Raw genomic sequence first — 13,681 nt, forward strand, 5'->3', positions numbered from 1 at the left:
CTGACATAATTTTACCTGTACTCCTGTCTTAGACTGCTCCACCTGAATGTGTGGCACAGTTTTCGGTTCTTATTAATTGCAACACAAAGGGGCAAAATTAGATAAAAAACTTTTTGAGTATACACGAAGCTCCGAAAAGGGTCACCTAAAAACTATTTTTCACACCAAAACACACTTCTCTCTCATCAAAAAATCATGTAACAAGCACAAAAATATGCGAGATGAAAAAAGGAGAGACGGTAAATTTTACGGGAATTAATTTTCGCGAATTCGTGATTTTTTGTTAATTTCGCTAAAATTAGTTGCCGCGAAAAAAAGATTAACGAATTCCCTAAAATTAATTCCAGCAAAGACGGTCTATTGAGCCTAAAGTTCCTGACAATTGTACTGACACACCAAAGAAATTGTTGATAGTCTTGACATTTTAATAATTCCTGACAGACACCCCGAATAGAAGGTGAAGGTGTTATTCAGGACGGACGTAACCATGCGGTTCATGCCCCGCAATCTTTTGCCGGCAACATTAGCATGGCAACGATTTTTTAGATATAACACGACAAAAAAACGAAGAGAATTGACGATCTGGAATTCATTTTGATAATCTCTATAAAACATTTAATTTATTTTAATCTAATATTTATTTACAAAGCGTAAATTTCGAAAAATAAAAAAAAATCCTGCGTTAGAAAATTTATCATATTTTACTGTCCCAAAAATTTCAGGTTTTTTCAGGAATGCTACAAGCCTGTGCATAGAAAAAGCCCTGGAGACGAAGTTATTGAAGTCAACGATTTTAATTTTGTGTTCAGTTCACTATTTTAAACCTCCGCGTAAAAATCTTTATTTTGAGAATAATGCGGAGAAAAACTCTTCACAGAAAAAATCATTAAGGCATTTTTTAACTCGTCATTTTGCTATACTTGCGCTGGTAACTATGCAAATCTTAAAACTATGTAAATTTGAAAAATTTTGTATTTGAGTTTTCATAAAAAAAGAAAACATGACATGTAGAAAGAAACAATAAACTGTCTATCGCAACCACTTAAATTTAAAGTTAGCTATTTTCCATGTCATAAGTATGAAAATATATATAGCTAAAGTTGTAAAATGCTTATAGAAAATCTGCTCTATGTTTACTTAACGATAGCGAGCGAACTCGATTCTGTAGATCATCATTTTCGCGATTGGACCACATCAGCTCCTGTTGAAGTTTATCGATTACTTTTAGCAGTGATTCTCTTTCAGAATGTAATCCATTCACTTTGGCGTTGACAACCTTTAAATCTTCCAACAAACGCCCGTTCTCGCCGATCAGGGCATCAACTTGTTGGTTGATCGATTCGGCAATTAACGTGCTGTTAACGCTAGCACTATGGACCCGTTGACTTATCGAGACGTCTGCTTGATCTGAGAAACCAGGTATTGTCTCGGTGTCTTTATTTGCTTGTTTGACGGAAATAACACCGTGTGAATCTCGCAATACTTGTAATTCGTCGATAAGTACTTGCATAGGCGGCAGCTTAATTGCTGACTTGTACCGACGTGGTTTATCGTCGTAAAGTAAAATATCTGACCGGCTAATATTCACAACAAACGGCATTGTGGGTAGCACAAATTCATCTTCTGCAAACTCGGTAAGATTGTCCACAGTTGACATTAACAAAGCAGCCGCTAAGGAAGTTACTCGAATATCTGCAAAACCTAACTCGCCGCCATCTTTCGCGAGTTTTTCAGCACGTGGTCCAGTAATCAATCGCAATTTAAGCATCGCATTGCCAGTTAGTGGATCCATATTGACAGTTTGTTTTTCCTTTAGGTTTTCTGATAAGACTATCCCACGGGGATCAAGGACTTTACCATACTTTAAATTACCAAGTTCGTTCAACACTAAAGTTTCTGCAGCAAACTTCACCACTGAGTCTCCAGCTTGACTTTGTATTCCAATGGTGATCAACCCAGCTTTAATACGAAGTACTGAAACCAACTGATTTTCCGGATTGGGAATTAAATTTGCACCCATCAAAGAGTTACCCACCTGAATACCAACGTCTGATACCTCTTTAAGTGTAGGGTCATACTCAGGATTAGAGAGAAACTTGGTCGAACCATCTAGTGATCCCGATATTTCACAGGCATGATTTTGCAGTGAAGACGTATAAGGCAATACAGCTAAATGATTTTTTGATATCGTACTTTCTTCCAGCCTTATCAAATCCTGCTTTAAATCGGGTTTGCAATTAACATCGGACACAGCCAGATTCCCTGTTGGTGTGATTGGTTTGGCGGGAGATAATCTTCGTAGCGGTAGATCATGCTCAGTTGAGATATTAATATTTTTTTCCGTTTTGTCATATTCAATGCGATCTGGTAGGCTGAATGTTTGTATTGGATCGATGCCGATGCAGGGAAACAACACAATATCAACAACAACATTTGGTATTGATACATTTATAACGATGCTTTCTTCTGGTTTGTTTACGTGTTCTACGTCGACCAACTGATTTAAACTTAACTTGCGTTCATTTTCACATAGTTCATTATCTAATCCAATTCTCTCCACCACCGAGGCTACATCCTCACTTAATCGGATCAAAAATAACATTTGAAAGTGATCTAACTGGATTTGTACTGTCTTTTTAATACTGAGTAACATTGCAATGGATGCTTTCTCTGAAGAGAAGTGTTCATCGTCATTAACGAAATCATTTATAACCGGTTTTTCCATTTCCCCGGGAATTTCATCCGTTACAGTATCGTAGGCAGGTGGTAAAGAAGCGATGCTGGAAGATAGGCTGCCACCAGCCGCACTGTAACCGATAGGAGTGTATGGAGGAGGAGGGTCTTGGTCGCGATCACAGCCAGGGTTAAAAATATGTAGACTGTTAGTTTCGCATCTATCGCTGTGATAATTTGACAGTAAATCTCCATCGGAGTGGCTAATTCGTATATTGTTCGTATCAACCTTGTCAGCGGTACTTGTGATGTCGTCGTAAAACTTCGATTTGTTTTGCTTCTTATGAAAAAATTTTCCTCTAACAGCCGTATGACGTGGGCTTCTCAATCCTGATTCGCTACATTCACTGGTGTCGCTACCGCTTTGACGTGGAGAATACACAGAGTTATTAGGCCCAATTTTGCGTTGCGATCTCGGACTAAAATTTCCTGTATTTGCTTCATAGACAATTTCCATTTTATTCAATTTAATATCCTCAGCATCGCCGGACTCTGTCGCTACCTCCACCATCTCAGCGCTTGAAGAACTTGATGGTGTTTCAGTATGGTCTTTCTCACCAAAGAAATAGGGTACACTTTGACATATCCATAACCGGAGGGGAAAAGCATCAGCGAAGGGGACCGGCCTACATGCTGCTTTTCCTATACCAAGAAATTCGATCCACATTTGATCACACCAAACGCACCAAATTTGATGTGGTAAATTGTTATCGCGCTTTAAACGATCATAAAGACCTTTGTCTCGTTTAGTCAAATTTTGTAACTGGTGATAGTTAATACTATAGTCATTTAACCAAGCTGAGTTTGAAAATGGTGATAAGTCTGATTCTTCGTTGGGAAAACAAGACATATCTGCATATTGCCGGCAACCGATAAAACCTTGTAAATCGTTCAAAATGTCAGCCTGACAGGACCTTCCGCCAACTCGACAATTTGAGATAACTGCTTGAGATATTTGTAACTGCATTTTTGTCGGTCGTTCATCACCATGAGGAAGATTGGGGTCGTTTTCAAATGGTAACACCACCTGAATAAAAATACAATCGTTTCGAATAAACATTTCTTATACACAATTATCTTAACAAGCAACATTATATGTTTGGTTCACCCTAAATGTTGTTTTGGCAAACAGACGAATTTGTTGATTACACACAATAACCCACGTCAAAGCAAACTTAAAAATACTTTTACATTCCAATAAAAAGTTTATAAATACGATAATGTCCAGGTTTTAAAAATGAAAGAATTAGATGCATCCTTTTTATTCAGCCATCATATAAGCAAGCTACATGTTGTATTTCCGTACCTTTGGCATCAAAGCCTCGACTCGAATGTTTATATGCTCTACAAATCCGACTTCACGTGACATAAACTCTTTCGTCCAATCCTAAAGAAACAAACAAAATAACAATAACAACATACATTTAAAGAAAGCCTGTTATGAGTAGGGTGTCCACTCTATTGCAGGGTCTACAGGTCCTGATTTTATTGATCGTGTGGACATAATATAATGTAAAACATGGCGTACCAATCCTGTGATGACACTTTGAGCAAATCGATTCATCCACACACAAGTCAATGGATCAAAAATAAGTTGAATTGGATTCACTTGCAAGTATACGTTTGGAGCAGGTACTAAATAATAAAAGTATGGATTGACGATCACCCAACGATAGTTAACAAATTTTAATCAAAATCACCTTTTTAAAAAGGCTGATGATACTCAAAGGAAGGTTAGAAATGTGTTTTTATACAAGAATAAACGTTATAGTGAGTCACGCGACACAAAAATGAAATGAAATTTTAACTTTCCTTGACACACAACAATTGGTTTTAATGTCTTTTTTAAAATGGTAACCCTACCTGCCAGAGTCTCGTCTTCTGTGTAATAATACGTTGTGTGATCAATGTGTAACGCCGACATTTCTTTCGGCAGGAAAAGAGACTCCTTCTCAGAGGATAAAAAAGGTTTAGGTTCTAATGTCCGTGATGTTGTAACTTGCATTATATCAAAGTCTTGACAATTCACAACAAAACAACTTTCATACATCACATATCGTCTTTGCTTTTTGATATTCTAAAAATAGAATCACACTCGTTAACACGCTTTTTGAGCAGCCTATGGAATAGTTTTTAGAGTAACTTTTCAAGTAGTTTATTGCGTACAGTCATTATACTACAAGAAGTATCTATTACAGCCTTTGTAATTTAAATTTTTAAATCCGCAATATTTCGTCGACTTGAAATGCCATTTACCTGACTGCTTCCTAATATGATGGCAATTGTCCAGGTCTTGCATGAATTAGAAAAACGCTTGAATGACTGGTGTCAAAAAAAAATCATTTATTTAAAAACCTGTCTTAATAAGGAAGCAGTGTTTCTTTTCGGCGCCCAGTGCTTTCCTTCAGTTTCTTGAAAATTATTCATTAACTGTGTGGCCCACCTCTTTCTGTTGTAACTAACTTCGTCATCGGATTTGACTGCAGTTCTTTTCGTTCCAACCACGTGATATGGACAGTGATCCAATGAGATGTTCACCAAACAAATTTGAAGAGCAGCACCAGGTTCATCGTAGCCGTAATTTTTACCCTTATGTGCACCATTTTGTTTTGGCTGGTTGCCATCCAATGCACTGTCATCACACAAATGCAAGTCTATGCGTTGTGTTCGTAAATGAATTGAAGTTTCCAGTAAATCATATGCGGAGAAGACTTGGTTATGACTAGCACTATAGGTGCTACTGCTTGCTGCAGCAAGAGAAGGGTTCGTCTCGTCTGGTTTTTGTTGTAATGTTGCACTCTGATGAGCAATGGGTAAAAACTTTCGTCTCAGCTTGATTAAATAGTGTATAAAACTTGATAGTTTAAGAATCTGGGAACGAGTTAACACCCAAAGTATGTCATCTAATGAAACAATTAACTTAGATGCTATCATTGAACAGTCAGACATTTTTTTCTTAATGACTAATCGTATTGCACTGTTGTTGGTGATCAGACGAAGTGGTGTGGAAGGGATTTCTTTAGACTAAACATAAAATACCGATGTGTAACATCAGAAAAATACTTGTTAGATTCAGTGTATATATATTGTAACAAAACTTTCTATTTAAGTCCTAACAGAAAAGAAAATTTCTCTCCATAAGTTTTTTCTCATAACGCACCTTATTGTGTTTAGCCATGATGGTTAAGAATACTTTCAAGAGTTTTACATTTGTCCAAATTAAAATTATCAGTTCCTTCAAGAATTAAGAAAAAACTTTTGACTGAATAGATTTCGAGCAAAATGCTTTTGATGATGGACGATGAACAAAGATAATAAAGCAATTTTTCTTCTGTTTTTATCATTTGTCAAATTCGATAACACAGGCCTAATTTATAAAAAATGTAAACCAAATTATATTTATGCACAATTTTTGTGGTGATACACTCATGCTTCGTTTTAGAACTTTGTTTTCAGTCTCATGCTTATAAACTTTAATCTTACAATATATAATCATGCAACATTCCCTCATACACATATTTGTCAACTTTATTTTTAAAAAAATATTTTTTCAATAGAAAAAAGGGTTACCAACCTCAGCTTTGTATGCTGCGTCAGCATTTACTCTCATTGTACCCCATCTTATCTCCTTAAAATTCAACACTTCATCACGCTCATCATCTTTTATTCTTGTTTGACGCAAATTGTTGCTTTGCTTCCAATCTGGCGTTGTACTCTGTACTATAATGCGTGAAATGCTTACAGAAGCTTTGAAACCAAGTGATTTGAATGAAACCAAAAGAGTGTTGATCGAAACATACATTCCATCTACAACTTTTTCAGAGAAGCCATACTTTGTTGGTTTGCTATGCAGGAAAAAAATACGAGCTACAAATTTTCATAAACTAAACATAAATTTAACATTATATATTTTGTAAATGAACACAAACATATAAGTGCAAGTACCAGATAACTAAGAAAGGATAAGTCAGTTGAAGAATTGTGCCAAAACACTTACGCATTTGCTTTTGCACCAAACACAGGCAAGTTGGCAGACTTCTCTCTGGCAGTTTCAGATGCAACAATCTCCACATCAACACAATCCAAAATCTATCATAACAGAAAAAACGTTCAGTCTACAAGCACAATAATACATCTTCATTTACAAGAGATGACATAAATTTAAAGTATAGTATGATCTCTTATAAAATATATATCTTCTGTATGGCTAAAATACCCAGAGAAAAAAGAAAATAACTTCAAATACTTCTTTCTTTATTCCAGGCAACCAACATTAGATATTCACTTAATCCATTTACAAATGTTCAAATTGGTGTTGATCAGCCTCTGGTTATTGTATAATCTATTGATTATTTAAAAACACAACTTACCAATCGAATTGGATCTGATTTCAAACTTGTCCAAGGCACCTGTTTATAAACACACATATTCGTATTACAATTTCCACATTAATTAATATTTTCTGGGTTGGGAATAAATATGATCTGTCAAAACGTTTTTGCCCATGAAGTTTACGTTGAACAAAATGCTTTGTTATTTACGCTCCCGAAGATCCGGTTTTGATGATTGAGAACAAAATACAGATAATGAATTTTGGCATTAAGTTTCATACCTTTGCGTTTTGATAGTTTGAAAATAAAATACGGTGTTGTTAAGTTATATACGATCGCGTTTCATTGTTTAAACAAAATTTGTTGCTACTATATTTTGCGTGTCTCTGTCGAACACTGGTTGTAATTTTGTTGTTTGGATCAAATGTTTTTCATGCAAAATTTCTTTTGGAATTTTTGCAAGGATTTCATTTCATGAAAAATTAAGCTGCCCAAGAAAGCTTGTAAAATATGCTTTATTTTAATTCAAAACAATATTTTTTATCATTTAAACTAAAAATACCTGTTATTTAGATTGCATAAGTGATTTTTTGCATATATAAATTTATATTAAATTTTGCATATATAAATTAAGTGACTTTAAGAAAAAGAAGGAGACACATACCTTTGCAGATATTCGATTGCATACAACTTTTGTTAGTTGCAACCATGGCGGAAATTCAAGAATATCAGATAAAACCGTTTCATCCAACTCTAAGTTTGTCAATTCTCCCTCTCCTTTGAAAAATTTCAAACTGAGAGAACTTGGATCAAGATTTTTTGCAAACCTAAAATGTAGAGGATTTATGAAAGTAGGATATCAAAAGCATTTGGGAGGTGGTTTAACAGAGTTTATTGTTTTGTTTTAATATAACATATATACCTCGGAAAGGCATGTGATTTGGAATTAAGTGGTAGTGGTACAGCATTTTTGTAATTTATACTGTATATTATGCGCTCTGTGTTTTGCTGTGTATTGCAACTTAAAGGAGAAGAGAATGACACTGTGGCACAGCTGTTAAATAAAAGTTCAGAATGCAATTGTTGATTTTAAAGACCAGATTGACTTGGTCTGCCCCATGAAAAGTCCCTACTATTTTACATCTATGTTGTGAAAAGGAATTCAGAACATGAAAAATATTATTGTTGGTGATATTTTTTAAAGGGAACCCAAGGTATAAAATGATGTTGGACTTATATTATAGAGCTTAAAAAGTTAGCTAACAAGTCTTTTTAAATTTTTTAAAAATCTCTTTTCGTTCTCAAGATATTCACATTTAAAGAATTTCAGATTTAATTATGCTGCATGAATTATGATGTCATATTTCAGTAAGTTTAAAAGAAGGATATAAAATGCTATTACTACTATGGTACGTAAAATATTCTTGGTTGTCTTGAATTAATTATCTTATTTTTGATGTTTACTGGTAAAGTACTATATCTAAAACCTACTTATTTTCACCCTATACAACCTTCTGTAATCTGTAAATATGTTGCTAAAAATATAATAAATATTAGTTGTGAAATATAGTTTTTTCTTTGTTATTATAGTAGTTATCTAAGTAGATTTTAGAATTTAGAAGTCTATATTTTTTCTCTTGTTTTAAATTTATATATTTTGTGGCTGCAAAAAAGTATTTTTTTGTTTGCCTCTGCTGCACCTAAAAAAGCAATATGTTTTTAGTTGCCTGAATTTTAAAGCATCTTTTTACTCATGAAAAGCATCGTTGTTTTTTGTATCCTGATGGTCAAACATCAAAAAATTTATGTCATTGTTTTTGCTGTCGTAAAATTGTGGATTGTGAATAAAAAACAACAACAAAAAATCACGTTGGCATTTTTTTTCACCTGAAAACATTTGAATTAGAAAAGCTGTCACATTGTATATAGTCTAATTAGTAAGGGTTTAAAGCAAGATTCACAGGACTGGCAGGACTGGCAGTCACAAACAATGAGCAACAATTGTAAAGTTCACCAGATCAAATTTTTATCCTTAGGTCTTGTATTTTTGTTGTTTAGTGTTGTTTGTTGGTTTTAAATAACTTTACTGTCCCTTATTACAAAATGAATGCAAGAATAGAAATTAAAAAAATATGGCCAACTGATACATAGCCTGGTGAATTTACGAGTCTTTGGAGGGGTGGATAGCTCTTTCAATAGGCGGATATGGTGGCGTAAGACAGACAAAGAAAAATCATGTTACGCAGTAACAAAAAAAACTGGCACCATAGTAAAATGCTGTATGCTTGTAAAGCATTTTCCGTATCATTATAAATGAGATGCAAAAAAAGTTCTGTAAATGTGCGCACATCTTTATAGGTAATAAAAAAGGACCACATAAAGAAAATTGACATTTCCTTTAATTCGCAGATTTAAGAAATAAATGATCTAGAAAGGGGTGGAATTGGTTTTTCTTAACTATCATTTTCTTTTTCACAATGCAACTCATCTAAGGTTTTTTTTAAATCTCAGGCCTCTTTGGCACTCAACGAGGGTGCTGACTCACCAAAAGTGCCTTATATGTGAGGGCGACTGTGGGCGTTTTTTCAAGGTTTTCGTCCGTAACTACCCGAAACGCCCAAAATGCAAAATTTTCTCCTCCACTAGCAGTACGGAATCTTTTCCCGATCCTGTTACTCCACCCCGATCAGGGTAAATCACCCGGTCAAGTGAGTACGCAACCACCCTATCGGGAGAGACTAACCTGAATCGGGGGAACATTTTTCTTTCTTAAAATTACTTTTAAAAAGGGCAAGCAGCTGGCCTTAAGGGCAATACAAATCTTGTTTACATTAAATCATAAACTTATTTTTGCCAATTTACCGATTAAAAAAAATATAAACTGTGCCATTCCGATGCTATTGAAAACTTCCTAAGTTCGATTAACTACACGGTGCATATTTTCAGTCCAGATCACACATTTTGAGGCTCTGAAGCTTGTTTTCATTGTCTTATAGACATGTGGTTGGAGTTAGTTTAGTAAGAAGCCAGTATAAGCTATATAGAGTAAAATGTGCATATTTTTTATCATATGTGACACAAAGTATAGTAGAGCAATATTGATATCTTTAGCATAGCTAGCTATCTCTAGGCCTTAAGCTGGCTAGGTGCTAGGTGAAAACTAAGTCTCTCTCAAGCCTCTTTGGTTTGTTAATGTATTTAGGTAGTTAAAATTTTACTGCCAGTTATGACTCACTCGATCGGGTGGTCGTGAAAAATTGCCGCCAGTGCTGACTCACACGATTGGGGGTTTTACTCAATCAGGGGACACTCGCCCGATCAGGGAAAGATCCTGTGCTGACTACCGCTACTCAACATTAAAGGAATAAATTTTACATCATTGTAATAAATGTTTAAAAAAATGTTGTTTTGGGTTGTATCAGGTTTCTCCGGGTGAAATTTTAAATTCTTTTAAAAAGCTGGAAGTTGTCCCACAGCCCCGTGGTTTTTGCGGTGTTTCCAGCAAATCGGCACCCAGGTGCTGTGGAAAACAACGAGTATAGAATATTTTTTGTCGCTTTAGCAGGCCATTTCTTGAATAAAACTATGCCAGAGCTACAAAAAGCACCCGCTAAAAAAATTACGAGTGCTATGGTGTGCGAAAAATCGCACTCGTAAGCAAAATTTACAAGTGCGATGTGAATATTTGCAAGTGCGATTGACACTTACTATTTTTTGTTTACCGCAGCGTTACGTTATTTAAGCTGTATAGAAATGAATTTTGTAAAATGTTTTAACCACAAGTGCAAGGTTGAAACGTTGGACGAGATGATGTGTTGACAGATTTGCTATATGTTTTTGGCATCAAATATATTTCTAAACATTTTTGATTTCTCTTTCCCCTTTTAAAAAGATTTTTTAAACTTTATTCAACATGTTTTGGTATTACATCACGAGAACATTCCTGCGAAAGCTGTATTAAGGTACAAGACACCTAACCTCTCCCATGTTCTGGTTATATTAAACTTGCATGGGTGCACACTCTTCTCGCAGTATTCTCTGTGACGATGAAGGTCGGACTGACTTGTGGCATGGTTCCAAAAGGTCTTCTGTCTTTCGTTCGAGTCTCAGTGTAATGCACCAGCCGAGCATTAGAGTGTCAGCATGAAGGAAAGGGGCCGACTTTAATGTTCTCTATACTTCTTAAACAAATCAATCACAAAGAAATGAATGTTATGTAATCAGCGTAATAGCTTTTTTCATCACTAAAAATTCACGAGTCCGAAAAAAAGCACTCGTAAATCTTTTTTCGACTGTGCTGGCGAGTGCGCGTGCGATCGCACTCGTCTCAAGGAATGGCCTGCTTTAGTGTTGGTCAGGTAACTCAAACACCAAATATTTGCGAATTCCGTCTGCCCCATATATCATGTTGGGGGCCGTCGACAAACAGTTTTCGTCTCTGTTAACGGCAAATTGGCCACTAGACTCGGACCCCCCTCCCCAGCTCCTTAACAGCAAGCCCATTTCCCCTACGTTAGTTTCCGTTAATGGCAAATTTTACGTTAAGTAGAATTTTGCCCCCCTCTGCGCTTTACGGAACAATCTTTGTGGAGACTTATACGAACATGAGATACATTTTTTAAACGAATTCTAGATTATGGCGGATTTTTACTGTGGAAACATTTTCTAATTTGTTGAATTTTTTTCATTTTCCCTAAAAGAAACAAAAACGGTGAGAAAGTGAAATTCGTCTCCATTTTTACATTTTTAACGACGCTTTTTAACGGCCCCTTTGTTGGCAAATGTTTGTTAATGAAAGAACACATTTAAAAAAGCTGAATCCTCCACCTCAAAAACCATAGCTTTTTTTTTCCAAAAGCGATTTTAGACTTTATCAAAATGGACGAAATTGTTCAAAACAAAAATTGTAGCTACGTCTTGAAGAAAGTAAAAAGAAAGACGGTGGCAAAAAAGAACTTACTTTGCTAATTGTTTAGCAATTTGATTTTTTGCCCAAGAAGCCATGCTGCATAACTATACATTCAACACATGATCCTTTTTTTAAATATTGGTAATTAAATATTTCATTAATATTAATGCATCAGCCTAATATAAATTTAAATTGGTGCTCTGTCTAGAAGCCTCAACCAGCTGTCTTTCACGAAAACAAACCTAAAGGTTATACACAGGTCATTACAGGTTCACTTCCCGGTTGGTAAAAACAAGAAGCCGTCGTCCGAACCGGATTATTTCTAGTATATTTTCCAGACTAGATAAAATTTAGTGCACATACGTGTCCCCCGATCTCATAACTTTTGAACTACATCCCCAGGGCTCTTTTTCTCTTCCTGACAATCTAAATAGATACTGTCAGAAAGAAAACGATAGATTGGCCGTCTCAACTTTTTCCCAGTGTGTCTTGCATTTAGCATCTACAGTTATTTTTTATCCTCTTTAGCATTATTTGGAGAGGAATGTTCTTTTTTTTTTGCGTCAGCACGATCTCAACCATTGGGTGGCTTAAAAAGATATTCTTATGACGGAAAAAGAAGAAATTACGAAACAATTTTTTGTGAAAGTCCCACAAAGCATATTATGACCACTTTATTCCTCATATATGTTAATGATCTACACAAAGATTCAAATGTCTTACATTCAATTTTATTCGCAGATGACATCAATCTATTTTATGCTCACAACAAAGATATAAAAATACTATTTCACACAGCGAATGTTAAACTCTTCAAAGTGGCAGAACAATTTCAAGGCAAACAAACTGTCCTTTAAGGGGAACAGACGTCAAAATCTTGTTGTTATTTTCTTCGGTGGAAATGACAGGTATGATGAGGCGATGACAGAAATGTGTTTTTTATTGTTTATTTTTACTTTAACGTTGAATAAGAGAATTTCAATGGTTATGATGTTATAGTTGCGTTAGACTTCCAGTATTATACTCATAGTAAGTACGTAGATCAACAAAATTAAGACCAGCCAAAGCTAGCAGGTGACTGGAAACTTTGATACGTTGTTGTAGATATAAAAAAAAGAACAATCCATAAAATTCTTAGAAGTTATTCTTGATAGAAATCTTACTTGTGGAAAGAAGAAAAAGTCGCATATAATATTAACGTCTTTTTTTAAGCAAAATTTGTGGTAGATGGAGCTTTCAAAAAACATATTTTTCTTTCATACAACACTGTTATTTAGATTATGCAATGGTCAGCATCAATGTTACAAAATTACCACACTTGTTTTAAAGATACCCTCGCTCCAAATCAAAGCTTTGTTGAAAGAAACTAAAATGTACTAATTGGATACCAACTAAATATTTATCAGACTCTTATTTTTATGGTCAAACTTGAGAACAACCTAATACCCATTTAAACAATTTCTTGAAAGATACAACATAAGTATCCTTCTTGATTCTCACGTCTTTTAAGCCAGAAGTAACTATACAATCGCTAATCTCTATTACTAATGGAGGACCTAAACTATGGAACAAATTCCTTGATAACGACATGACAACTTTTTCAACATTTGACCAATTCAAACGAAAACTAAAATATAAATTATATTAAACCCTGACAATGAACTACAGATTTTTTAGATCACACACTTTTTATAGATTCTACATTATA

The 13,681-nt window shown here is 35.0% G+C and overlaps 1 protein-coding gene across 1 annotated transcript; it reads right to left on the minus strand.

Moving 5' to 3' along the window:
- Positions 1 to 574: 574 nt before the first annotated feature.
- LOC130612432 (bridge-like lipid transfer protein family member 3B) lies at positions 575 to 12,451 on the minus strand. Its single transcript, XM_057433740.1, has 10 exons — positions 12,025 to 12,451; positions 7,729 to 7,891; positions 7,104 to 7,142; positions 6,731 to 6,822; positions 6,308 to 6,578; positions 5,089 to 5,757; positions 4,597 to 4,810; positions 4,262 to 4,368; positions 4,040 to 4,120; positions 575 to 3,760 (listed from the first exon to the last, which is right to left on the minus strand). Exons 1-10 carry the CDS (start codon positions 12,066 to 12,068, stop codon positions 1,112 to 1,114), a joined length of 4,329 nt encoding a protein of 1,442 aa, XP_057289723.1. The 5' UTR covers positions 12,069 to 12,451; the 3' UTR covers positions 575 to 1,111.
- Positions 12,452 to 13,681: the final 1,230 nt, after the last annotated feature.

This window comes from Hydractinia symbiolongicarpus, chromosome 10 (assembly GCF_029227915.1).
Source record: "Hydractinia symbiolongicarpus strain clone_291-10 chromosome 10, HSymV2.1, whole genome shotgun sequence".
In the NCBI taxonomy this organism is placed as follows: domain Eukaryota; kingdom Metazoa; phylum Cnidaria; class Hydrozoa; order Anthoathecata; family Hydractiniidae; genus Hydractinia; species Hydractinia symbiolongicarpus.

Bases quoted from the DNA above. Each gene is read 5' to 3' on its own strand.
- LOC130612432 (XM_057433740.1), bottom strand. From the start codon at position 12,068: ATGGCTTCTTGGGCAAAAAATCAAATTGCTAAACAATTAGCAAA. The intron at 4,369-4,596 runs GTAGGGTTACCA...TTTATTATTTAG, and splicing joins AGAAGACGAGACTCTGGCAG to TACCTGCTCCAAACGTATAC. The intron at 3,761-4,039 runs GTACGGAAATAC...ATTTTTATTCAG, and splicing joins TCGAGGCTTTGATGCCAAAG to GTGGTGTTACCATTTGAAAA.